Source organism: Mesoplodon bidens (assembly GCF_964165515.1).
Source record: "Mesoplodon bidens genome assembly, chromosome: 8".
Taxonomy (NCBI): domain Eukaryota; kingdom Metazoa; phylum Chordata; class Mammalia; order Artiodactyla; family Ziphiidae; genus Mesoplodon; species Mesoplodon bidens.
In genome coordinates this window covers 9,808,137-9,835,160 of record NC_138165.1, presented here as the reverse complement: position 1 = coordinate 9,835,160, position 27,024 = coordinate 9,808,137, and the positions used below count along the sequence as shown (strand labels likewise).

At 34.2% G+C, this 27,024-nt stretch overlaps 1 protein-coding gene across 5 annotated transcripts in view; it reads left to right on the top strand.

The window, feature by feature from the left end:
• Window positions 1–27,024, top strand: part of DPP10 (dipeptidyl peptidase like 10) — a gene marked incomplete at both ends in the record, with an annotated part of 1,352,958 nt that overhangs the window by 1,302,254 nt on the left and 23,680 nt on the right. For all 5 annotated transcript variants that reach the window (XM_081242278.1, XM_081242277.1, XM_081242276.1 and 2 more), the window contains 3 exons: window positions 6,933–7,031; window positions 7,139–7,208; window positions 26,227–26,421. In XM_081242278.1, coding sequence (XP_081098404.1) covers window positions 6,933–7,031; window positions 7,139–7,208; window positions 26,227–26,421 — 364 coding nt within the window. The remainder of the gene's footprint in view (window positions 1–6,932; window positions 7,032–7,138; window positions 7,209–26,226; window positions 26,422–27,024) is intronic.

The following is a 27,024-nucleotide window of genomic DNA, read 5'->3' as shown; positions in this document are numbered from 1 at the left end:
ACTAATCTATGACAAAGGAGACAATGATATACAATGGAGAAAAGACAGTCTCTTCCATAAGTGGCGCTGGGAAAACTGGACAGCTACATGTAAAAGAATAAAATTAGAACACTCCCTAACACCATACACAAAAGTAAACTCAAAATGTATTAGAGACCTAAATGTAAGACCGGGCACTATAAAACTCTTAGGGGAAAACATAGGAAGAACACTCTGACATAAATCACAGCAAGATCTTTATTGATCCATCTCCTAGAGTAATGGAAATAAAAATAAAAATAAATAAATGGGACCTAATGAAACTTAAAAGCTTTTGCACAGCAAAGGAAACCATAAACAAGATGAAAAGACAACCCTCAGAATGGGAAAAATATTTGCAAATGAATCAACAGACAAAGGCTTAATCTCCAAAATATATAAACAGCTTATGCAGCTCAGTATTAAAAAAACAATCAGGGCTTCCCTGGTGGCGCAGTGGTTGAGAGTCCGCCTGCTGATGCAGGGGACACGGGTTCGTGCCCCGGTCCGGGAAGATCCCACATGCCGCAGAGCGGCTGGGCCCATAAGCCATGGCCACTGAGCCTGCGCGTCCGGAGCCTGTGCTCCGCAACGGGAGAGGCCACAACAGTGAGAGGCCCACATACCGCAAAAAAAAAAAAAAAAAAAAAAAAAAAAAAAAAAAAAAAACAATCAACCCAACCCCAAAATAGGCAGAAGACCTAAATAGACATTTCTCCTAAGAAGACATACAGATGGCCAACAGACATATGAAAAGCTGCTCAACATCACTAACTGTTGAGAAATACAAATCAAAACTACAATGAGGTATCACCTCACACCGGTTAGAATGGGTATCATCAGAAAATCTACAAACAACAAATGCTGGAGAGGGTGTGGAGGAAAGGGAACCCTCTTGCACTGTTGGTGGGAATGTAAATTGATACAGCCACTATGGAGAACAGTATGGAGGTTCCTTAAAAAACTAAAAATAGAATTACCATATGACCCAGCAATCCCACTACTGGGCATATACACAGATAAAACCATAATTCAAAAAGACACATGCACCCCAATGTTCATTGCAGTCCTATTTACAATAGCCAGGTCTTGGAAGCCACCTAAAAGCCCGTTGGCAGTCGAATGGATAAAGAGTATGTGGTACATATGTACAATGTAATATTACTCAGCCATAAAAAGGAACGAAATTGGGTCATTTGTAGAGACGTGGATGCATCTAGAGACTGTCATACAGAGTGAAGTAAGTCAGAAAGAGAAAAACAAACATCGTATATTAATGCATATATGTGGAACCTAGAAAATTATACAGGTGAACCAGTTTGCAGAGGAGAAATTGAGACACAGAAGTCGAGAAAAAACGTATGGACACCAAAGGGGAAAAGCAGCGGGGGTTCAGGGTGGGTGGTGTGATGAATTGGGAAATTGAGACTGACGTGTATATACTGATGTGTATAAAATATATGACTAATAAGAACCTGCTGTATAAAAAAATAAATAAAATTAAATTTTAAAAATGTTCAGTGACTAGGAAAGGATATATATATGTAAAATTTTACTTAGTATTTCAGAAGTCCTTTGTGTCATATTGCTATCTTTTCTTTTCCTCTTTTTATATTTTCATTTTTTTCTTTCTCCTTAATCGTGTGTATATGATTTCTTTTACTTTAATTCATTTTTAGTCTCTTCCCTTTCTTCCTTTCTCTCCATTGCACCTCCTTCTCATCCCTCCTTATACTTCCTCTCTAATATTTTCTCATCTCTCCCTTTCTTCCTTCTTCCTAATTTTCTGTTCTCATTTTAATCCTCTTTTCCTCCTCAATCCCACAATTAAAATCATGTCTTAACACTACCTTGTCTTCATAATGTTTCAAAAAAACTATGATTGAAAAATATTTTCTGAATTTATCATGAAGAAACTTCTGTGTGCTTTTGAAAATGGCTTTATTTTCTTCTGTATTTTTTCCCTTAAATATAATTTTATTTCTCTGTGACCATGGGTTGATTTTGTTTTTTTACCATGAGCAAATGAATACCTTTGATTTAGAAGTAGAAAATTTTCAACTACCTCTTATCTCATGTAATTTATTTTTTCCCATTCATTTTTGATAATAAAGAGAAGCCATGAGAAATTATTAGTATATTACTTTCATATTGCTGCCTCTAGCTGTATTTATTCATTAACTTATTCAGTTAACTAGTCACTGTAATACAATAAACTATTGATCACTTTTAAAAATATTTATCCAACAAGATGCTCTCTAGTAAGTTATAAAGGTAAAAATTTAATGGGCTTTAATCTCTAAAAATTGCTGCCTATGTCATTAAATATCAGGTGATATTGGTTTCTAAATATAAAAAGAACACTTTTATACACAATTAAGTGCATTAAGTGCATTTTTATGACAAGTCTTACATTATAAATGCTGAATCCTTAATGAAAGTGTATAAAGTTGAAGTATTCACATTTTAACTTCTATAATTGAATATTTGGGATAGATTCTTTGAAAATATGCTATTATTTAAATAATCTGAAATTTCTTGTATCAGGGAGATAGAAGAAATCTCTGAGAACATCTAATTCCCCAAATTTGTATTATAGAGGACGACAGTTATTTACAAGAGAGGTGGTTTGGTGTGCCTGAAATCACACAGATTCAGAGTCCAAAGCAAGAATCAGAAAACTTAATGGTTATAATAGAATATGATAATTTCTCTGGTAGAAGTGGACACAGTTCAAAAAAAGAGGAAGTCAGTGGAAAGCATTTCTGGAAGAAAGAATGTGAATACACAATCATGAGGCATGAAACTATTTACACTTGCAAGATAAAAGTTGTTCAATGTGGCTGGAACAAAATATTGAAGATAAATCAAAGGTATAGGCTATAGGGCAGGCTGGAGGCAGATCATAAAAACCTTATGTTTCATCTTAAGGAGTTTGTAATTAACAATATAGTATCAATGATAAACCATTGACAATTAAAATAATATTCTTATTCTGGCCATGGAGTACCTGAAAGTAGACATGGCCTCTTGGCAAAAAGAAAGAAAAGAAAAGTGAAACAGAAAATACAAGAATTTTTTTTCAAAAATAACAGGATAAAATACATGACACAACACTTTTCAAGCATGGGACAAGAGTCACGATAGGCCTCTGATCCCTGAAAGAAGCGAAAAAAGTCAGCTGAATGTTGTAATTGTCCTGGCTCTCTGGCTAGAATTATTTTTTGAATTCTAGGGTAAAAAGGAACAATTAACTAAGTGTATAAGGGTATCTCAGAGCCACAGTTGAGGCAGAAATTGGCGTTCAGAAGGGTTGAAGATTCTGGAATGTTGGGAAGGTGGATAACACTGGAGCACAAGAAGAAACAGAGTGAGAGGACACCAGGAATCTGCATAGGGTTATGAGGGATCATCCTGCATCTGTTGCTGAAAATACCTAGCTGAGCATACGAAGGAAGATACTCTGAGCCTGGGAAAAGCCAGAGCTCACAGAGTGCTGGGATATATTAAAGTTCCAAACAGTCAGAACACTGGAATGTTTAGGAGAGATCCCAGAAGAGTCATGCCTTAGTATTAGAGCTTAACAAGTCATAGAGCAAAGGTCATTCAAACTCACACTAAATAAAATATTTTTTAAAGCTTTCAAATAATTAAGCTGACCCGCAAATAGCTTAAACATCTGCTATAACAAAGTCCAGCAATTAATAAAAGGACAGAACGATGTCCAGAACTCAACAATGTAAACATCACAGTGGTCAGAATCCAATAAAACATTACTGGCTACATATAGAAGCTAGAAAATATGACTCATAACTAGGAAAAGAAAGCCAGTGAATTGAGGCAGATTCAGATATGATGGAAATTATGGAATCCACTGACAAATACAATAAACTGGCTATTATAAAAATGCTAAAATTTATCAAGAAAAAATGAATGTAGTGATAAATAGAATATATTTTAAGAACTTAAAATATGTGAAATTAAAACTTCTCTGAAAAATACTAAAAGCAAATTAGACACTGCAGAAGGAATATTAGTGAACTTGAAACATTATCTATAGACACTTCCAGATGCAGAGAAAACTAATGAAAGAAATGAACAGAGCCTAAGATAGTTTAGGCCAATATCCATATCTATAATATTTTAAATTAAAGTTGAAATGGAAAAAATATTTGATGAACTAATGGCCAAATCCAAATCTGATGAAAAATATAAAGTTGCTCAACAACCCTCAAGCAGGATACAAAAATAAAAAGACATTTACTTCCACATATTACATACATAGTAAGAAAACCAAGAGTTACTGCAGGATTCTCATCAGAAAAAAGCAATTGAGAAAAACCTTTAGAATACTGATGGGAAGCAAAACAATACAAAACTATCAACATAGAATAACAAACTTAGAAAATATCCCTCAAAAGTAAAGCCAAAATAAAGAATCAAGAAAAAAGAAACAAGAATGTGTTGCCATCAGACATGCATCTTTAAATAACACAAAGATCAAAGAAGAATTTAGGAAAATAATTGGAAAATATTTTGAGCCAAATGAAAATGAAAACACAACTAATCTAAATTTAGGGATACCTAACATTGTGATTAGAAATAAGTTTATGTCTCTAAATTCTTACTTTATAAAAAAGGAAATCTTTAAAATCAATCATCTAAGATTCCACCTTAAGAAGCTAGAAAAAAAGAGCAAATTAATCCAAAGTAAGTTGAAGGAAGGAAATTATGAAGATAAGAATAGAAATAAATGATATAGAAAATGGACTGGCAGTACAGAAAAACATATTAAAAACCAAAAATATTTTCTTAGAAAACATAAACAAAATTGATAAAGTTCTAGATAGACCCTTAAAAGAAAAAGTACACTGTCATTTTCATTAATGAAATAGATGATGTTAATAACAGGTTCTACAGACATTGGAATGCCAGTAATGGAATACTATAAGTAATTTTAGGGCAGTAAATTTGACATCTTAGATAAAATGGGTGAATTTCTTAAAAGAAAAATTTCTAAACATTCAATCAGGAAGATATACAATATATAAATATCCCATTATCTACTAAAAGTTTTAATTTTAGTAAATTAATACTCTTCCCACAAAGTAAATTCCAGTTCCAGTAGCTTCACTGGTGCATTCTGTTCAACATTTAATATATTAATACCAAGTTCACATATACTCTCAGAAAATATAAGGCCAACATCAACCAGATTCCAGATTCAACATATACATAACAAGGACAAAAAAAATCAATTTTTCTCATGAATATTGATGCAAAATTCCTTAACTAAATAGTAGCAAGAAAAATCCAGCAATTTATAAAAGAATAATATATTATGACCATGTGGGGTTTACCTGAAGAATCCATGATTACTATGATATTCAATAATTAATCAACACAACTTACTATGTTATACTGTCAACTTAACAACTCAAAGGATTTAGAAAAAATATTTGATTAAAAATGAAAAACAACAATAATAATAAAGTAATAATAATAACTGGGCCAGAAGAAAAAAAAATGATTTAACTTGATGAATGGTATGTACAAAAATACAACAACTGACATCATACTTAATGTTGAAGACAATGCATTTCCCCCAAAACTGGGAAAAAGTAAAAATGTCTGCTCTCACCACCTCTTTGCAACATTGTGTTAGAGGACTTAGTGAAATGAGGCAAGAAAAAGAAATATAGGTAAAAGAAATTGCCTTTATTTGCAGAAGATATAAACAAAACAGAACCAAATTTAAAAAAATGGAATCCACACACACTCATAATACTATTAGAAATAATGAGTGAATTTATCAGGGTTATTACAACTATAGGTTAATGTACAAAAATCAACTATTTTATATACTATAAGGCAATGCAAAATTTAAAAATAACTACTTAAAGTAACATCTGAAACTATGTACTATATACTATAGTATACTATATACTATCCAATAATACATCTGATAGAAATGTGTCAGTCTCCTAAAATGAAAGCAAACATTTCTGGAAGAAATTAAAGACTCAAATGGATATATACATGCATACATATTTATGGATTAGAAAGTTCACTGTTTTTAGTCTATAAAAATCCTCAAAAAATCTATATTTTTAATATAGCAATAGAAATTCCAGCAAGTGACTGATATTTCTCTCCCTTCATGTTTTGTCAGTTTTCTCTCTCTTTTTTTTTTTTGGTTTTTATTAAAAAAAGCCATTTTAATATTTTCTATTGCTATATTGTTGAATTCATTAATCTTTTCTTCTGCAGTATCTAATATGTTGTTAATCCTATCCAGTATTTTTTCTTCTTAGATTTTATAGTTTTCATGTATCTCAAATTTTTCAGTTCTTATTTTTAGAATTTTAACTTGTTTGTTTTTAAAATGTCTTTCATATTTCTCCTTAGTATCCTCAGGCTTTTTTTAAACTTAACACATGGAATGTAATTATAATCTCTGTTTCAATGTCATTACCTATTATATGCATCTGTGTCATTTCTGGGTTCTTTCTATTAAATAAAATTTGTACTCATCATGGGTGATATTTTCCTGATTTTTTGCATGCTTGGTCACTTTGTATTAGAATTCAGGCATTGTGAATTTTAAGTCATTGGGTGCTAGATAATTTTGTATTATTTAAAATATATTCTTAAGCATAACATTTACATGATCAGATTTACATTTTGAAAACGTAAATGCTAATTCCAAGTATAAGGGGCAACTGGAGACAATTTCACTGGAATAGAGAAGCTCAATTAGAAAACTGTTGTAATAATCCAGAAGAGAATTTATGAGAGAGTAATCGGTGACTAACACAGTGCCTGTCAAATGGTAATGATGGATAATTATTTGTGTTACACTGTTTCTTAATCAACACATAGAGATTATTTACACTATCCTTTTTGACTTATAGAATATTTTATATTGGAAAGCAATTCTATGCTGAAGGAAGCTATCCTGAAGAAGAAGATAGTAAAGTCAGAAATTAAAACGCTTCATATTGATGACTATGGTAAAGTTTTGTGCATGCTATGTTATTAAAAAAAATCTTTCTCTGCACCTTATAGTTTTACATATAAATGACTCTCCATCTTTAATATTTTGCTCTTTCTTTAAAAGAACTTCCTTTACAGTTGTCCTTTCCCAAAGATTTTACGGACCGAAACCAGTATGCTCTTCTGTTAATAATGTAAGTATTTTATTTGTTTTTGAAATAAAGGAACCTAAAGAGTTTAGAATTTTTCTTATGTCTCACATGGCAGTATTCTGATTAAAAAACAACAGAAGAAATCCTATATGTGTAGATAAATGGGACAGCTATCAGTTGTATGAGTTCCTCAAGGACACCACCACTAAATAATATGGAAGGGTGTGTAATTGTTTGTGCTTCTTGCATCCCAAATTGCACTCAATATTACTCCTGGGAATAATGATACATATAGTTTGGTTTATGGATGTCTGCTTAGCAATTACTCAAGCTCTATGCTCACTTTGTTTTTTTTCTTTCTTTCTTTGTGATATATTTGTCATATCAAATTTATACTAGATTTGTAAAAGCCATTTTTTTTTAAATTGTGGTGAGAGCACTTAACATGAGATCTACCCTCTGGACAAAATTTTAGGTATACAATACAGTGTTGTTAACTACAGGCACAGTGCTGTATAGCAGATCTCTAGAACTTATTCATCTTGCATGACTGAAACTTTATACCCATTGAAAAGCAACTCCCCATCCCTCACCCCTCCAGCCCCTGGCAACCACCATTCTACTCTCTGCTTCTATGAATCTGACAATTTTAGATGCCTCACGTAAGTGGAATCATGCGGTATTTGCCCTTCTGTGACTGGTTGTTTCACTTAGCATGATGTTTTTAAAGTACATCCATGTTTTCACAGGTAAGCCTTATGTTTTCTATTAGTTCTTGATGCAGCATTGAGGAAACATTTATTTCCATTGTTGAAACGATTTGTTATATTTATATTACTCTTACCAGTTTTCCTTCCTGGATTTAAGGTCAGCAGGAGGCCACTCCTGTCCTCAGAAAAACCTGACTCTTAGGATTTTCCAACTTGGAATTGACTCTGGAATTGAATTCATTCATACTTTCTGTGAGATTATATTGTGACTATATAATACTGGGCACAGAGACCTCTAACATCTATTGGTTAACTAACTTGATATTGATGTAGAATTGTATTCCTGAGAGTTATTAGCTATTTTCCTTATTAAGAGCCCAGCCAACATATTGCTATGACAGTGCTTAAAATTGTCTACGATTGTTCAGAGACTTTTTGGAAGAGTAGAATAGAAAATAACATTACTTGCTATAACTATTGAATGTGGACAGTAAGTATTCAGTCTGCGGAATCCAACTGCCTGGCTTCAAATTCCAATTTTGTCATTTACTAACAGTGTGTCCTTGAACAAGTTACGTAACCTCTTGTAAGGTTCAGCTTTTCCAAATATAAAATGAGCATTATAATCCAGCCTATGTTTTAAGGCTGCTTTTTAGATTAAATGAAATAACATATAAAATGCCTAGCACATGAGTCTTATAATTATTGTGATTATAATTCATTCTATTTTATACAGATTGCATTGATTTAGATCTTTTGATAAATAGAAGCAATTTGTCATTTCATTTTAATAAGCCAAATAATACAGAAAATACAATACTTAATATTATCACTCAGTTTATTACCAACTCTAATACCTTGAGCTATCTTTGTTTCTCATGCCAGGACCTTTCTCCTTTGTCCCTAATAGCCAGAGGCCCTGAAATTTCTTGATATCTTCCTGAGGAAGTTCTTATTTGCTCTTTTCTTATCTTAACTCCTTCTCCTGTATCTTCTCTTTCACTTAGTTGTCTTTAGTGCTTTTTTTAAAATTGAAGTATAATAAATTTTAATTGATTTACAATGTTTCAGGTATACAGCAAAGTGATTCAGTTAATCTATTATATATATACTTAATCTATTATATATATATATATATATATTTTATACATAGTGTATATATGTTTATCTCAAACTCCTAATTTGTCCATCCTCCCCCATTTCCCCTTTGGTAACGATAAGTTTGTTTTCTCTGTCTGTGAGTCTATTTCTGTTTTGTAAATAAGTTCATTTTTATCATTTTTTAAGATTCCATGTATAAGTGATAGGGTATGATATTTGTCTTTCTCTGTCCGACTTACTTCATTTAGTGTGATAATCTTTAGGTCCATCCATGTTGCACATGGCATTATTTCATTCATTTTTGTGGCTGAGTATTCAATTCCTATTTGAACTGTATGTGTGATTTATTGGGGAAATATCTCAGGCACTAAAGTGAGAAAAAACTGAAAAAAAAAAATCTCAACCTCATGTTCTGTCTCAGTCATATCTCCTTTTGGGAAAAGGGGTTGTTCTTTTTATTCAATGAGAAATGAGGCTTCTCAGGGAAAGGAACTCTATTAGGCATCCTTCGTTGAAGCATGACTTACATATGCAGTTGGATGTGTAGACAGTTCTTCCCATTCACATATCCACTGGCTCCAGAGTGTGTCAGACTTTGGGGGAAAAAGTAGACAAGAGTTCAAATTCTCTCTGTAGACTTGAGTCAGAGAAGCCAACTGGCTTGTCCTGCCATCAGATTTGTGCTTTGGTCTGGGTGATTTTTAGTTCATAAGAGGAATATAAGGAATTGCACAAGACTCAACTCTCTTATTAGAAAGGAATAGTCAAGTGTTTTTTAGAGGCAGGAGAGTAGAGTAAAAGTACTGGCTTAGGAGTCAGGTAGGCCTGGGTTCAAATCTCAGCTCAAAGATTTACCAGTACATTGCTTAATTTTTCTAAGCTTCAGTTTCTTTATAAATAAATTAAAGACAATAACATGGAATTATATATATAAACATGTCACCATAGTGTCTGGAAGAGCATAAACATTTGCAGTTGGTGTTTAATAAATTGTAACCATAATCATAGTTATTATTAGAAGTAGTAGTCATTTTAATATTTAAAAGTATCAATTTAAACATTTAATAATATATTTTAGCATCCATAAAATTATTTAATAGACATTACTAAAGCAGATAAGATAATATAGTTAGGCCTATAGAGTTTAATTTGCCACTTTTTTAGTTGAAAAGAATAAAAGTGAGTACTAATTCATTAGTTTTCATTTGTTTTTATATGCTGATTATACTAAATATTAATTTAATTTATCCAAACTCCTTGATTTTTAGAGGTAAATTCTCAGAAGTTTCACAGAATATGACTTACAAAGCCAAACTGAGGATTTTTTTCTTTTTTGATTTTATATTTATAAAATGATCAATTGGTTTAAGCTACATGATCATTCCTAAAATATTTATACTTGGAAACCCATATAGGTCAGAATGCCTTAAGTGTAAAATGTCTTTTACCTGTTTTTTAGGTTTATAATTTAAGGGCATTTTTTTTCTTAAGATTAAGTACTGTGTTCAGTTATAAGTGGACTCCACACTCAAAAAAAGAAAATAATAATAATTGTCTTTTTTCCCCTAAATGGACAATTTGACAGTGAAGAATAGTAAATAAAGTAACTAATATTTCCATGAGGCTAAGAGATGATTTAGTGATTTTGGTATCACTACTTTATTGCTATTCTGTGCAGTGCATCTAGTACCTGACAGGCTGTGAGTCACTTCCTCATCTATAGAGATGGGTTTGCATGCAGGAAATTCTATAGTGAATGCATAAGTTGGAGACCGGCTGCAGCAATCTGAGGAGTTGAAGGAAGATTGGCCTTGAAGAAAGTAGCCTCTGGCTATTAGGAATCATCTTTCTGCTAAGTTTTCATTATGGAACCTCAGAAGAAATGGTCCTTTGAGGACCTCTCTGTGGCCATATTTTCTGAAACTCAAACCTAATTTCATGATATTGAAAGTACAAGTGAATCAATGGCAACCAAATATTTTACTGTAATAGGAAATCTAAGAAGCATTGCCACTACAAATGTTTCTCAGTGGCCTCAACTTAAGTAGCCTCTGTGGGGTCATGACCCCCTTTTCTTTTTTTACTCCTATTGCCCTTTCTTCAGTCTTTCTCCTTAACGTTATATTGAGTACTTAAGAACCCAGTAGTCTATATTCACGTTCATACCTATTCTATATGCATCTAGTCTACACTATATATACTATATCCATCTATATCCAATTCAGCATGTATCTCCTTGAATTATTGTTTCTTATGTTATTCTTATTTTCTACTCCTATATATGTAACTTAGTACAATATAAATTTACCATGTTGCTTTTATGTGCAAGAAGCTGTGCTAATGGCTGAAATGGCATCTTGAAATCTGTAATCATTTTTTTAGATTTGTGTTATCTCCACAATACCTGGCACACATAGAGGAACCTTATGAAAACTTACTAACTAATCTGTAATTCTTTTAATGGTGCAAGACTGAAGATTACTTGAGAGAGAGCCTACAGTTATAGATGTTTATTTGATAAATTAATATAAATCTAAATGCCTAGAGCCTGATAAGAAACAATCTAAACAGATATATTGTTATTAGAGATGAAAGGTTTTTTCTCTGTTCACTATGTTCCTGAAGACAAGCATATCAAGCTGAGGAGTTTCATTCAGTACCAAGGAATCATCATGTCTTCCCATTTTATACTCTTTCATGTTCAACTTATCCATGCCACCCTTGGCAAAGGTCTGACACAGAGAGGCAGTGACTGTTCAACACATTACATTAATTTCCAGAATGCAACATCCTTTATCATGCCCTTATGACTTAGTCCCATCTTGCTGAATTCATCTTCCTTGAAATCCTAATGAATTCTTGATCATCCATCAAGTCTTATCTTCCTGAAGCTTTCTTTCACCCTCTTCATCAGCCCATCTATATCCTATAACAATCTCAAATCTATGCCTCCTCCTACAGTGACAGCCTTCTGTTCAAAGTCTTTCCATATATCTTGAATCATATTGATCATATTGTTACTTTTCCCACTTTACCCTAATTTGGTGAGGATGTTTTTATATACTATTTAGGGAATTTCTGACTCCCACTAGATGTTGCACCAATGTTTCTGAAGGAAAAATCCATGGTCTAGAAGTGAGTATTTAGAGAAACAATTTATAGAATGGCTTATGAATATTTCAGCATCTTAGGAAAATAGAAATGTTAAAAATCTTAATTTTAGGGCTTCCCTGGTGGTGCAGTGGTTGAGAGTCTGCCTGCCGATTAAGGGGACATGGGTTTGTGCCCCAGTCCGGGAAGATCCCACATGCCGTGGAGCGGCTGGGCCCGTGAGCCATGGCCACTGAGCCTGTGCATCCGGAGCCTGTGCTCCACAATGGGAGAGGCCACAACAGTGAGAGGCCCACGTACCGCAAAACATAAAATAAAATAAAATAAATTAAATTAAAAAAACAACTTTATTTTAATATAGTAATATATTCCATGCATTAAACAATGCCTTATTCATTTACGTCTTCCTCACAGCAACTAGTTTTTGCAGAGTTGCTCCACAAATTTGTGTTGAGTGAAGAGATTGACAATGGCCAGAAATCAGATGAATATGGTTATTACTACAGTATACTACAGTTTCCCACTAAGCCATTTTAACTGGAGAGCATTATTCATTTTTATCTAGATATTTTCATCATTTAGTCAACGTTATTCATATCAGAGTCCTAGAACTTGGTCATCTTAATGGAAGTAAGCTGTTTGCCAGCTCTTTTTGTATAGTTATTCTGGTAAAAAGCACGGTATAATTGATATGTTCATACTGAGTGAAATTATCCAGCTACTCATCTCCAGCAGTCAAGTTAACGTCACTACTTTCTTCATACACACATTTTCCTTTCAAAAAACAATATGGATGCTATTTAAAATGTTGAATAACATTAGGTTCTTGGGACCATAGTGTCTTGTCTTGACCTTTGAACCAATGGAGTCCTCCAAGAGGACTTTTTCAAGTCCCACACCAGGCATAGAGCATAACTGGACGAGTCAATTCTAATCTGTCACCCTGCTCTCTACCTACACTTCCTTTTCTGTAATGTATTGCTATATCCTCTCTCTTTCAGTTTCTTTTCCACTCTGCTGCTAGAGTGAACTTTGTGAGATCCATATCTGAAAATGTGGCTCTCCTGGGAAAAATCCTCTCATTATTATTCTCCAATTGATTAAAAGTTCACATTTCCTAACCCAGCATACAAAAGTTTTCATCTGTTTCCCACATATCTCTCCATCTTCATCTGGCTCCACCCACCCTCTAAAGAGACATTTAGTGCTCTAGATATTTTTAAAAACTGTTTTAAAAATGAAATACCAGCTTCTCAATCATTTCTCTGTGTCTTTTTCCACAGTCTCCTAGTACCTTTAGTTTCTATTAAGACTTTGAGATGTATTTTTACATAATTCTATACACACCTCTGTTATAACATGAAACCACACCAGATTACATACAATATTTGCTTTGCCGTCTCTTCTTTTAAACTATAAACTCATTGCTGATAACAACACTTTTTGTATTGTTTTACCTTAACACAGTGCGTAGAGCATTATTTATGTTCCTGAAACATTCATAGAATGAATGAATAAATGAATGTATGAAGGAGTGAATATATGAATGAAGGAATACATGAATGAATAGACAAAGAAATCAATCAACCCTGAGTTAGTCATCAGGAATGAGTTAAATCAAAGTAGAGAAAAAGAGAGGTAAATTATTTGAGAGTTTATAATGTGTTAAATCAGCCTTTAGGATGAATCAATTTTTCTGCAGTTTAGTCAATTTTTCTGCAGTTTAGTTTAGTTTCATGTTATCCTTTTACTGTTTCTCTTTTACATTGGATTATTGAGATTATCTTCTTAAAATAATATGATTTAATAATAGCTACCATTTACTGAGTGTTTATTGTACAAGGGGCATCATGCGAAGGATGTATAAATGCCATCTTTAATTCTTACAGAGACCAAGTGAGGTAAATATCACTTTCCTCAGTTTAACACAAGGCAACTATGACTAAAATATGACATGGGTATTAACTCCAAGATCATGGGCAGGACAAAATTAGTGTTTGAACTCAAAGGTTTTTTCAATTTATTTTTCAGATCAAAAAGCTCTGCTCTTTCTATTACACAATACTCTACTTACATATCCCATTGCATGATAATTATTATTGGAAGATTATCAAAAATGCCGTCCAGAATCAATAGGGACTTCTCTAAAACCAAATTCATATAATCTTCCATTCTTCCCACTTAACAGTTTGTGATAATCTCTAGAATGTAACATTTTCCACCTGTACCGTGTTAATGCTTTGGTGTAAAATAAAGATTATAAAGGATGAATTGTGGGATTGGGATTGACATATATACACTACTATGTATAAAACAGGTAACTAATGAGAACCTACTGTATAGCACAGGGAATTCTACTCAGTGCTCTGTGGTGACTTAAATGAGAAGGAAATCCAAAAATGAGGGGTTATATGCATACGTATAGCTGATTCACTTTGCTGTACAGCAGAAACTAACACAACATTGGAAAGCAACTATACTCCAATAAAAAATTAATTTAAAAACATCATGAGTAAGTTCCTAGATAGTCCACATGAAAGATCAAATTCTCAATCCACACTATTTCATAAAATTCCAAATTCTAATCAGAGAGTTCACTTTATGGGAAGTCTTTACTCTCTTCACTTACTATGTGGATTCATAGACTTTTGAGCAGGTCAGATTGTTAGAAGTAAGTTGGTGGGGCTTCCCTGGTGGTGCAGTGGTTGAGAGTCCGCCTGCCGATGCAGGGGACACGGGTTCGTGCCCCGGTCCGGGAAGATCTTACATGTCGCGGAGCGGCTGGACTCGTGAGCCGTGGCCGCTGAGCCTGCATGTCCGGAGCCTGTGCTCCACAACGGGAGAAACCACAGCAGTGAGAGGCCCGCATACCGCAAAAAAAAAAAAAGAAAAGAAAAGTTTGTTTTGTTTCCCAAGAGTAAAGACGCACATATTCCAAAATTTCTATAACATTATTTGCTTATCCACTTGTTCATGCCAAATACATACCCATTTCACTCTCAGTTTTTTACAAAGATAACACATTTGCTAGATGTAAATGGACAAGAGAGATAGCTAGTACTTGTCTCAGTGAGTCATTACTGCTTTGCCATGTAAGGAGGGTCAAACTTTAAATTTTAAGTTTCTGACTTTTCTCATTCTTGTTCATGTTGCTCATTTAAGTGAATGTAAAATGTATTCACACTGTAATACCCAGGAAATGATTAAGAAGAGAAAAGACAGTGGCATTTAATCTTGGTAATGGAAGGGGAGAAGGTGATCATTGCTTTTTATATTATTCTTGAACAGATTAGAGCTTGTTCTTTCACAGTCTATAGATAATGCCTCTTAATGTCAGTATTAATTTCTTAGTACTGTTTAAAACTGTACACACTCAAAGTTGATGTATTAAGAAAATGTCACAGGGAAAAAAATTCTAAATTTACAAAAATGTGTATGTAATATGTAAGACATAATATTCTTGACTATTTTAAATTGATAGATTTATGTACATATACTAGTATAAGAATATATAAAGTCACTTCTATGACTTACATATTTATACCATTTTAGCTCTTTTCCTCTCTTAATACAGGTCTCAGATATTAATGGTTTCATATGAATGACATGAATGATGTGATATGGTTTCATATGAATAATGTAAATTGATTACCTATTTGAAACATACAAGTATATTCTATAATTAAAGATAGGCTTCTGAGTGCTTTTCATAAGAAATGCTTCCTAATTCTGGTTTTGTTTTGTTTTGTTTTGTTTTGTTTTGGATGGTCACATATTAAGTCATAAATGTAAGGGTATAACTATATTAGATCATTCTTTTCTTCTGTTTTAATTATTTATTTTTTTCTGAAATCTTTGATAGAAGAAAACATTAACTATATTACTAATTTGACATGTCTTTGAAAGGTTAAACAAAGGATACTAAACATGGTGTTTTCTCCTTTGGTAATCCCACAAAGCCCCAAGCTGAAGGAGTGCATCAGTGACATTATATTACTTATTCATAGTTAGCACTATAGTTATTATTATTTCTGTTGACCTGACACAATAATGTAAGCTAAGATTAAAATTACCTGTGTTTATGTAGCCACATTTTTCAGTTGATAAATTGACATTTAGAATCTATCTAAAGGATTCTAGTTAGGAAAAATGTATTGTATAACCACCATGTGTTATTGAAGGTGAATGATGCCCTGTCTACGATAAAATGAAGGTTCAAAGTTTGTATATAATTAGTATCCATCCCTATATTATAAATCCATTGCAATCTATGATATACATCCTATGTATTGTATGCCTCAATGTTACACTCACAACATTCTCATGCTGAACTGTATTCTACTTTAGAAAATGAAGGGAGTTCTCTGGGGGTCTAGTGGTTAGAACTCGGCACTTTCACTGCCTTGGCCCCGGGGTTCAACCCATGGTTGGGGCACTAAGATCCCACAAGCCATACAGCACACACACACACACACACACACACAATGGAAAATGAAGAAATATGAGATTGTTGTGAAGATTGCCATCAGCTTCTTATTTTAATATACACATACTCAGTTCTATTTATTTTGGAATATACCCATAGTCCTTAAGCCAGCATGTAGAATATTTTCCATTATAATATCTAAAGCAGACCTTTTGCATAAAAGATTTACATAACAATTATATTCACATAAAGAATGAGGTAGAGTCTCCTGTTCTCGATCTGTTTATACAATGTGCTAAACTGTGTTTTTTTTTAATCTTTATTGGAGTATAATTGCTTTACAATGGTGTGTTAGTTTCTGCTTTATAACAAAGTGAATCAGTTTTACATATACATATGTTCCCATATCTCTTCCCTCTTGCGTCTCCCTCCCTCCCACCCTCCCTATCCCACCCATCCAGGTGATCACAAAGCACCGAGCTGATCTCCCTGTGCTATGCGGCTGCTTCCCACTAGCTATCTATTTTATGTTTGGTAGTGTATATATGTCCATGCCACTCTCTCACTTTGTCGCAGCTTACCCTTCCCCCTCCCCATATCCTCAAGTCCATTCTCTAGTAGGTCTGTGTCTTTATTCCCGTCTTACCCCTAGGTTCTTCATGACATTTTTTTCTTCCTTAGATTCCATATATATGTGTTAGCATACGGTATTTGTCTTTCTCTTTCTGACTTACTTCACTCTGTATGACAGACTCTAGGTCCATCCATCTCACTACAAATAACCCAATTTTGTTTCTTTTTATGGCTGAGTAATATTCCATTGTATATATGTGCCACATCTTCTTTATCCATTAATCTGATGATGGACACTTAGGTTGTTTCCATCTCCTGGCTATTGTAAATAGAGCTGCAATGAACACTTTGGTACGTGACTCTTTTTGAATTATGGTTTTCTCAGGGTATATGCCCAGTAGTGGGATTGCTGGGTCATATGGTAGTTCTATTTGTAGTTTTATAGGGAACCTCTATACTGTTCTCCATAGTGGCTGTACCAATTCACATTCCCACCAGCAGTGCAAGAGTGTTACCTTTTGACTGTGAGTGATTTAGTTGTCAGTGCATCAAAGGCCAGGGGGTGGGTGAAGTGCTTTCTAGCTCAATGATTACACAGCCATCCCCAGCAACTGAAAATAAAGATCAACAAACCCCTTTCTCTTTCGACCTCCTCAACCACTCTGTTAGAAATTATCCCAAATGGAAATTGGCCAACAAATAAGAATTCATGTAGTAAGACTTCAACGGTAAGGATGATTAGGAGATTGGAACTTCCTTTTTTTTTTTTTGCATTACACGGGCCTCTCACTGTTGTGGCCTCTCCCGTTGTTGAACAAAGGCTCTGGATGCGCAGGCTCAGTGGCCATGCTCACGGGCCCAGCTGCTCCACAGCATGTGGGATCTTCCCGGACCGGGGCACGAGCCCGCGTCCCCTGCATCGGCAGGTGGACTATCAACCACTGCGCCACCAGGGAAGCCCGGAACTTCCATTTTATTGCACAATTTCGGTCTACAAGACATCCCTGAGGCCCTTTTCTGTTGGTTCTCTTCTGATCACTTTATGTTTTGTCTAAGATGTTTATCCCGAGGTTAATTTTGTGTGGATAATACTAACAGTCCATTTTGGGGTTTTGTAGTTGGCTCATTAATATCCATGCTGTTTAACATTTCAACCTGTGTTCCAATAAGCTCTTCATTCTTTGGCTTCCTATATCAATATAAATAACTTGATTTAAAGAACTGAATTCTGTTTTTTTTTCATTGCTCTAATGATAGTTTTATGTAGTTTTTATATCATGCTAAGGAACAATCTCTAGCTTCTATTCAAGAGAAATCAAAGAGCAAAATAGGATAGAATTTCCTTCCAGACAAGGAAGAATGCCTTTAGCAGACAGAAATTGACCCTGATATGTGGAAGTCTATTCTACTAAAAATCGAAGGAGGAAAAGAAGAGAAGTGAGAAGAGCAGTAGGGTAAGGATGAAAGAAGATGCAGTTTTATTAACACAAAATACCCTCCCAAATTGGAGATCAAATTTCGATCAAGAAAAAACATTAAATTTATTGTCTGAGCAACTTCTTGAATATAAAGAAAACTTATGAAAAAAATAATGCCTCAAAAAAAAAAAGACCTAATACTTATGTCATAAGTTCTATAAATCAGAAAGGTATACGAGGGTAACATTCTCTTGTTTTAGTGGTTCCAGAAGAAGTATATATCTGTGGAAGCAAAAGAAAGAATTTACACATACAGAGACACACAAATTACACTCAGATGCAAAATCACATGTGACTATGTGTAGAAAGAAATCAATTACACAGAAAAAAACAGAAATACATACATATTCATTCATTCTAAGGTAACTGAAAGACCCACCCACTGTGAAAAGTAGAACACTTTTACTGCAACTGAATTTTTCGTCCTTTGGACTGAGCCAAATAGGAAAAACTTGATTTTTATAATATAAAAGCTCAGGACTTATCACTGCAGAGTTGCCTAGGGATGGCCAGGTTTAGGAGCTCAGCTTCCTTGAGAGGAATGGAAGAAGAAATAGTCAAGTCCCATAGCATTGACCAGAACATTGGGTTAATAATATTTAACAAACTACAAACTGGACACTTTGCTAAGCAATTTATATATATATATATATAATTTTATTTAATATTTACCAAACTCTACTAGGTAGACACTATTATTATCATCTTCCACACCAAAGCAAACTTAGGCACAGGGAAGGGAAGGCACTTGTCAAAGTCACTGGGCCTGGGCTCAACTCATTTTCGTTTGACCAACATATCATCTGTACTCTTTTCATGATAACACTCTCACATCACTATAAGGTTCAGGTCATTAATATATGCAATATTTTCTAAAAAGTTTAACATGGGAAAGATTTATGAATGCAAGTATATGAGCACAGGTGACGGAGGATAACACAACTTGAGAATTTGTTTGATAAGCCTAACTTTCTGTGTATTATCAGGTAGACCACAGGGTCTGGTTAGAGACATAAATAAACTTGTCCATATCAAATGCTTCCCTAGTTGTAACTCCGTGGAAATTAATTCAGCAAAAAATTATATGTAAACAAACCAGGGATCAGAAATTTACAGGTTATATTATAATATTCCTAATGGAAGAAATGGGGATGTGAACAAAAAACTCGTCTCTGACAGAAAAAAAAGAATGTTATTTCTTATATGATGTAATATATATATGAGAAAACTCATTCCACCAGTCTGCATGTAGGACAATCCTTCCATGAGAGGGAAGTCTTTGGATAATAAAATGAGAAATAGAAGGAATTGGCCAAGAAGCCCTTGACCAATGTATGTATCTGCATGTATTGATATATACTGCTTGAAACAGGATAAATTTCATTAGCTCTTAGGTGTACTTATGTTATAACTAAGTCATCGCTGACTATAAATTTTTATAAATTTCAGATTAAGACAAGACAAATATTGTTTCACTCTCCTCATGTCAAACTCATGTTCTATTGTGAACTGAGTTCTCTCCTAAAGAACAAAATCAAAAGCGCCGACACTTTATTTTCCTTAAGAATATACTGTGATGCAGCTCTCTGCAGCATCAGTTTCTTTTCCCTTATCTGGCCTTTCATTCTGTTTGTCACCCTTCTTTTCACACTCTTTTTTAGTTTACTATATCTAAAATAAAATTGCAACACATCTCTCCCTGAGTCTAGCTCTTATCTAGCACTTATGCAGCTGAAGTTGATCTAAGCCTAAAAAGAGCAAAGAACCAAGATGACAACAAGCAATTTTCTCTGTTCTCTCCTTCCACAACCCAGTAGACACAGATACCCAGCTGTAGTATAGCAGTGTTGAAATTCTGCCGTGTAGGAAAGAGAAAACATTCTGCCATTCAATAGATCACTCACGGAAAGTTCTCTCACTGGTAAATATCTTCCTTCTGTTTATCTAGTCAAAGGTTTTGTGGTAAGGAAAAGGCTTTTAAAAATGTACTCTATGTGATCTTAACTATTTACAACACATTATTCTACAATAAAAACAATAAATGACAATAAAAAGAGCATATGATTGCCAGCGTAACTCAACATATTGGTAACAAAGTCAAAACCTTCTCTTCTGAACGTAAATCCAGCTCTTTTCACGAATTTAAATAGCATTTTGTGAAACTGACCAAACGTACTCTGAACAAATCTCTTCACTTTAATTCAGTTTTGTTTTTTTTTTTTTGCGGTACGCGGGCCTCTCACTGTTGTGGCCTCTCCCGCTGCAGAGCACAGGCTCCGCACGCGCAGGCTCAGCAGCCATGGCTCACGGGCCCAGCCGCTCCGCGGCATGTGGGATCTTCCCGGACCAGGGCACGAACCCGCATCCCCTGCATCGGCAGGCGGACTCTCAACCACTGCACCACCAGGGAAGCCCTAATTCAGTTTTTGACATAGATGATGTTTTGTTATGTCATAAAGAAGTGGCTTGTTTTGTCATTTTAAAGGTCTATTGAATTTTGTGTGTTTTGCTCAGCCTTTTTTCTTTATTTCATTATTTGCTTATATCGTGTTCTCTTCATCCATGCAGAGACATTGAGTGTTCAAGGTATTAAAACAGATGTGAACTCTACCCTCAAAGAACTTAACTTTTAAGAAAAGTTTAGCCTTAATTTGATTTTGCTGCCTGTGTTAGGAAGTGGACACATTTCATATTGCTGTGACCTTTTCACTGCTTAAAACACATGGAATTGTTCTTTTCATACAACTTTCAACAAAATTGTGTGTCCCTATTCTCAACCTTGAAACACTGTTCTTTATATGTCCCCAGAGATTTCTGAGACAGAGAGAGTAAAGCAAAACCATATCAAAGAAAGGATGCTGCAGACACAGAGAAAAACAAAGAGGAGGCACATGAATGGGAGCTCACCAATTCTGCATGGCCAATACATACACGAGTTGTGATACCCATTTATTATATGATGGATGATTTGATTTACAGTACGTTCCTTGTGGTCATCCCTACAGCCATATATCTTTTCCTACTTCATCAAATAAGTAATACTTTCTTGCCTTTATTTGTTGACAAAAATTTCTGGTGAACACTTTGTGAAAAATCTCCCCCTTGCTTCTGCAAGTCTCTGGCTTGTTCTTTATACAGGCAGTGCTCACCATCATAATCCATGTTCTTTTATAATTGATATTGAAATAGATATGCCTGTATTCTGCACCAATAAAGAAGGAACAACACACCCAACTAGGCAGAGAAATGTGTTAAAATTATTGGCTGATAATAGATGATAACATTTTGTGTTCTAACATTGAAAGCAGGTGAAGCAGAGCAAATGAATGAAATTGTATATTTTTTCTGGGTATTGCAAGCATGAGTAAGGAATTGAGTTTTTGCTTTGAAAAATCTACAATCACTTATTAATCATAAGTTTGAAAAATGTGCCTTATTTTAAACTATATTTTTTCTTTTTTTCCTTTTTTTATTGAAATGTAATTGATTTACAGTATTGTGTTACTTTCAGGGATACAGCATAGCAACTCAAGTTTTTTGCCGATTATGTATCATTTTAAGTTATTGTAAGATATTGGGTATAATTCCCTGTGCTATACAGTAATTCCAGGTTGCTCATCTATTTTATGTATGGTAGTTTCTATCTGTTAATCCCATACTTCTAATTTGTCCCTCCCTCTCTCTCCCCTTTAGTAATCATAAGTTTGTTTTCTATGTCTGTGAGTCTATTTCTGTTTCATATATAGATTTATTTGTATTTTTTTTAGATTCCACATATAAGTGATATCACTTAGGGTTTGTCTTTTTCTAACTTACTTCGCTAGGCATAATATTTTCTAGGTCCATCCACGTTGCTGCAAATGGCAATATTTCATTCTTTTTTATGGCTGGGTAATATTGCATCATATATACAAACCACACCTTCTTAAGACAATCAACTGCTGATGAGCACTTGGGTGGCTTCCATGCCTTGGCTATTGTAAATAGTGCTGCTATGAAAATTGGAGTGCATGTATCTTTTGGAATTATGGTTTTCTTTGGATATATGCCCAGGAGTGGGATTGCTGGATGATATGGTAGTTCTATTTTTAGTTTTTTAAGGAACCTGTATACTATTTTCCATAGTGGCTGCACCAATTTACATTCCCACCAACAGTGTACAAGGGTTCTCTTTTCTTCACACCCTCTCCAGCATTTATTGTTTGTAGATTTTTTGATGATGGCCATTCTGATTGGTGTGTGGTGATACCTCATTGTGGTTTTGACTTGAATTTCTCTAATAATTAGTGATATTGAGCATCTTTTCATGTGACCTGTTAGCCATCTGTATGTCTTCTTTGGAAAAATGTCTAGTTAGGTCTTTTGCCCATTTTTTGATTGGGTTGTTTTGGTTTGGTTTTTTGAGCTGTTTGTATATTTTGGATATTAACCCCTTGTCGGTCGCATTGTTTGCAAATATTTTCTCTCATTCAGTAGGTTGTCTTTTCATTTTGTTATAGGTTTCCTTTGCTGTGGAGAAGCTTTTAAGCTTGATTAAGTCCCATTTGTTTATTTTTGCTTTTATTTCTTTTGCCTTGAGAGACTGATCTAAGAAAATATTGGTATGATTTATGTCAAAGCGTGTTTCGCTTATGTTCTCTTCCAGGAGTTTTATGGCGTCATGTCTTACATTTAGATCTTTAAACAATTTCAGGTTTATTTTTGTATATGGTATGAGGGAATATTCTAAGTTTCATTGTTTTACATGTAGCTGTCCATCTTTCCCAACACCACATGTCGAAAAGACTGTCCTTTCTCAACTGTATATTCTTGCCTACTTTGTTGAAGATTAATTGACTGTAGGCACGTGGGTTTATTTCTGGCTCTCTTGCCTTAGTAACTAACAACACTCTGATAATTGCTCCAAAGGATCTGTTGATTGCACTGTTTAATTTTCTTATGAACCTTTGGTATCTTTGACCATCTAGAAGATGGAAGTCCCCTTGGTATAACAGCTCCTACTGCATGGTATATCTTGATCCATAGATACTTCTCAATGTAATTACTGGCCAAAATCTTTTATATAGTTTTCCATTTTGAACTATAAGGAAATATGCTCAGTATAAGTAAAAGTGACTTCAAACAAAAGAGTAATAATAACAGTTTCTATTGTTCAGTAAATCTAAAAATAATCATATTGCTTACTATATTTCACAAAGTATTTTCAAATACATTATGCCATTTAATGCTTACAAAACACTTTGAGGAAAACAAGACAGTATTTTACCATTATTAAAGGTAAGGAAACTGAGTCTTAGTGTTTTAGTATCTTCCCTATCTATGTTCAGAGTGAAATTGGGACTTAAACTGTCATATTTTTACTCAGCTTAAATGTTGAAGCTAATGTTTGTATCTTGTCCTCTGTGAATCATATTCTGTTTTCTAATATTTGCAATAAATCCCCAAGCTTCAAAAAACAGGATTTATTAAGCTTTTTAAGGTCCTTCCATTTTAAACTTCACCTGAGTCTACTTTCCCTGAAACTGTCTAGTTCAACAAGCATTCTCTATGTTCTCCATGCACCAGAAAGTGTGCCACGCATGGTGATTCATGCTCTTTCTCAAATGGTACACAAGTTACATCAGTATCATCTGGGAATGTGGAAAAAATAGCAATTTCAGACTTCATTCTGAACTAGGCAATTGGAATTCTAGGCAAAAGCACATGGAAATGTGCAGTAACAATTCCTAATAATCTGATCAAGAGGTAAATGTGCAAAAACTAAAATAAATTAAAAATTAAATTTAAAAAAAGAGATAAAGATGGCAAACACTGTGGAAGGACAAAACAGTTCTATATTTGGAATCACAGGATCACCATTAAATGTGTGATTTAGGAAGGAATGGAGTAGGTCATTATTAAAACCCTTCCATGGCACAATTTCTTTATTTACAATGTAGGAATAATAATACATTGGAACGCAATAAGCCATGTGACAGACAACTTCCTCCCCAGAAAGGTTAAATAACTTTTGGTGGTGTATGGTAAATAAGATAAAGGATCTTAAGTACTTAGATCATAGAAGACCTTTGTATCAGTTTATTAGGGCTGACATAGCAAAATAACAGACTAGGTATTTTAAACAACAGAAATTTATTTTCTCACAGTTCTAGAGGCTCAGCATCCAAGAGCTAGATGTCAGCAGGCTTTATTTCTTCTGAGACCTCTCCTTGGCTTGCAGATCGTTGCCCTCTTGCTGCCTCTTCCCATGTTCTTTTCTCTGTGCATGCACACCCCTAGGGTCTCTCTGTTGTCCTAATTTCCTCTTGCAAGGACACAGGTTGCATTGGATTAAGGTTCACTCTAATAGCCTCATTTCAACTTAATCACTACTGTAAAGGCACTATCTCCAAGTACAGTCAGATTCTGAGATAGTGGACATTGGAGATTCAACATATGGATTTTGAGAGACACAATTCGCTCCATAACAGCATTCAGTAAATTTTAGTTGTCTGACATTTTGCCCTATTCTCTACCTCCTTCTTTACCCAACTCATTGGTCCCACACAACCTCTGTATCTGCTCAGTTCTATTTGCCTCCCAGAAGTTATTTCCTTTAGCAAATCTGATAACCTAAAAGCTTGTTAATGATGATTAGTTTGTGTATTGGTATATTTTAATGCTTCAAAGCAACACATTTTCATAAACTTGAAGGCAAGTTTGGTGTCTTCACAGGAGAGTGAGTAGGGTGAATATTTCTAGTATGCAGCCCAACTAAAGATGGAGATCTTTTCAGAGAGTTAGATGTTTTGTTACTCTTAAAATCTATCACATGGACCACTGTGTTTTTGAACTGTACCTAGGTTTGGACCTATATAATCTGTGTGATTTTATGAGAATCTGCTTTTTTACCTGTTCGATATTCTGGAAAATAAATTATAAATACCATTGTAGTGTGACATTTTAAAATTGTATCACCTTTTCCCTCTGGAGAGAATGTTCATGATTTATAATTTGTGTTTCCATCTTTACTTTTAGCTTTCAAAATTTTCAAACATATACGTGTCTGCTTCCTTTTCTTGATGTCAAATTTAGTGATAAAAAAGAATTTTTCCTCACTGTTCACTTAAATTCTTCTCAGTGAGAATTACTTCACAAAAAACAATTCAGGAAATATTAATGCAGTATTTCTTTTTGAATCTGACGTGCTTTAGGATCGTACATTTCTTGTTAAATTATTATTAAGCTTCCATGACTGATTCCTCTCTCTGTCAGACCCTTTGGCCCTTGTATACCATCTGCAAAACATTTCTAAAACACTGTCTGTAAGAAATCCAATAAAGTAGGGCCTGTATGTCAACTTGATGATCATTCTTTAGAAATGCCTATGGAAAGTGTGTGCTTTTTTCTTTATTTTTCTGTTTTTAAAATGGGTTAAATAATTTCTCATGAACAGTTTTAAATTCTGTTTCATATTTTCATTTCATTCAAAGAGCTTTTCATTTGAAAATTTACAAAGGAAAATGACATTTATATTTTCAGGTTTAACATCAAGAATTAAGAGAAATTTTAATAGCCAACACGGGTCTTTTCCATAATTTTTAACCAATAAATGGGAACACTAAAATTTCGACCACATTGTCAGTTGTTCTTGTTTTGGTCAAATGTGTTGGTATTTGCAGGGATGAAGAACCAGGAGGCCAGCTGGTTACAGACAAGTTCCATTTTGACTGGGACTCAGTCCTTGTTGACACGGGTAACGTCATCACAGCACGGTTTGATGGCAGAGGAAGTGGATTCCAGGGCCTTAAAATTTTGCAGGAGATTCATCGAAGGTTAGGCTCAGTGGAAATAAAGGACCAAATAGCAGCAGTGAAGTAAGTGAATGTACATTTTCTTATCGTTTTTCCTGTAATGAGAAACTAGGTATGTGATATATAATACTTAGCATTAGTAAATGCTAAGAGATTTATATTTTATTGATTAAACAATTTTTTAAGTTAATCATAAAGAGTATTGTATTTTTTCAAGTATCTTTCACTCTCAGTGACATAATAAAAGAATTATCATACTTCCCCCTCTGGAATTAGAATCCACTTTGGACTTATGAAAATGAGAGAGACCTTAATTAAACTACTATATTATTTATTTACAATAATCAACAATGTCTATTATTGTCCCAGTTAATTACAGTTCATGAACTTTCACAGATACCTTTCCCACACTGGCATGAAAAAGTGACCTGATAAAACTAGTAGGTTCTTTAAAACAGTATACAGACATTAGCTAGGGTACTGTTAAAATACAGATGTTGATTCAGTAGGCAGGTAATGGGCCCAAGACTCTGCATTTGTAACAAGCTAACAGGTGTGATACCCAAACTACTGCACCACCACTCTGAGTAGCAAGATTTTGGTATACAGGACCCTTCTACATGAATAGAGCTGCAACCACTAAAGCAGTCTCGTTTGACCTCTGTT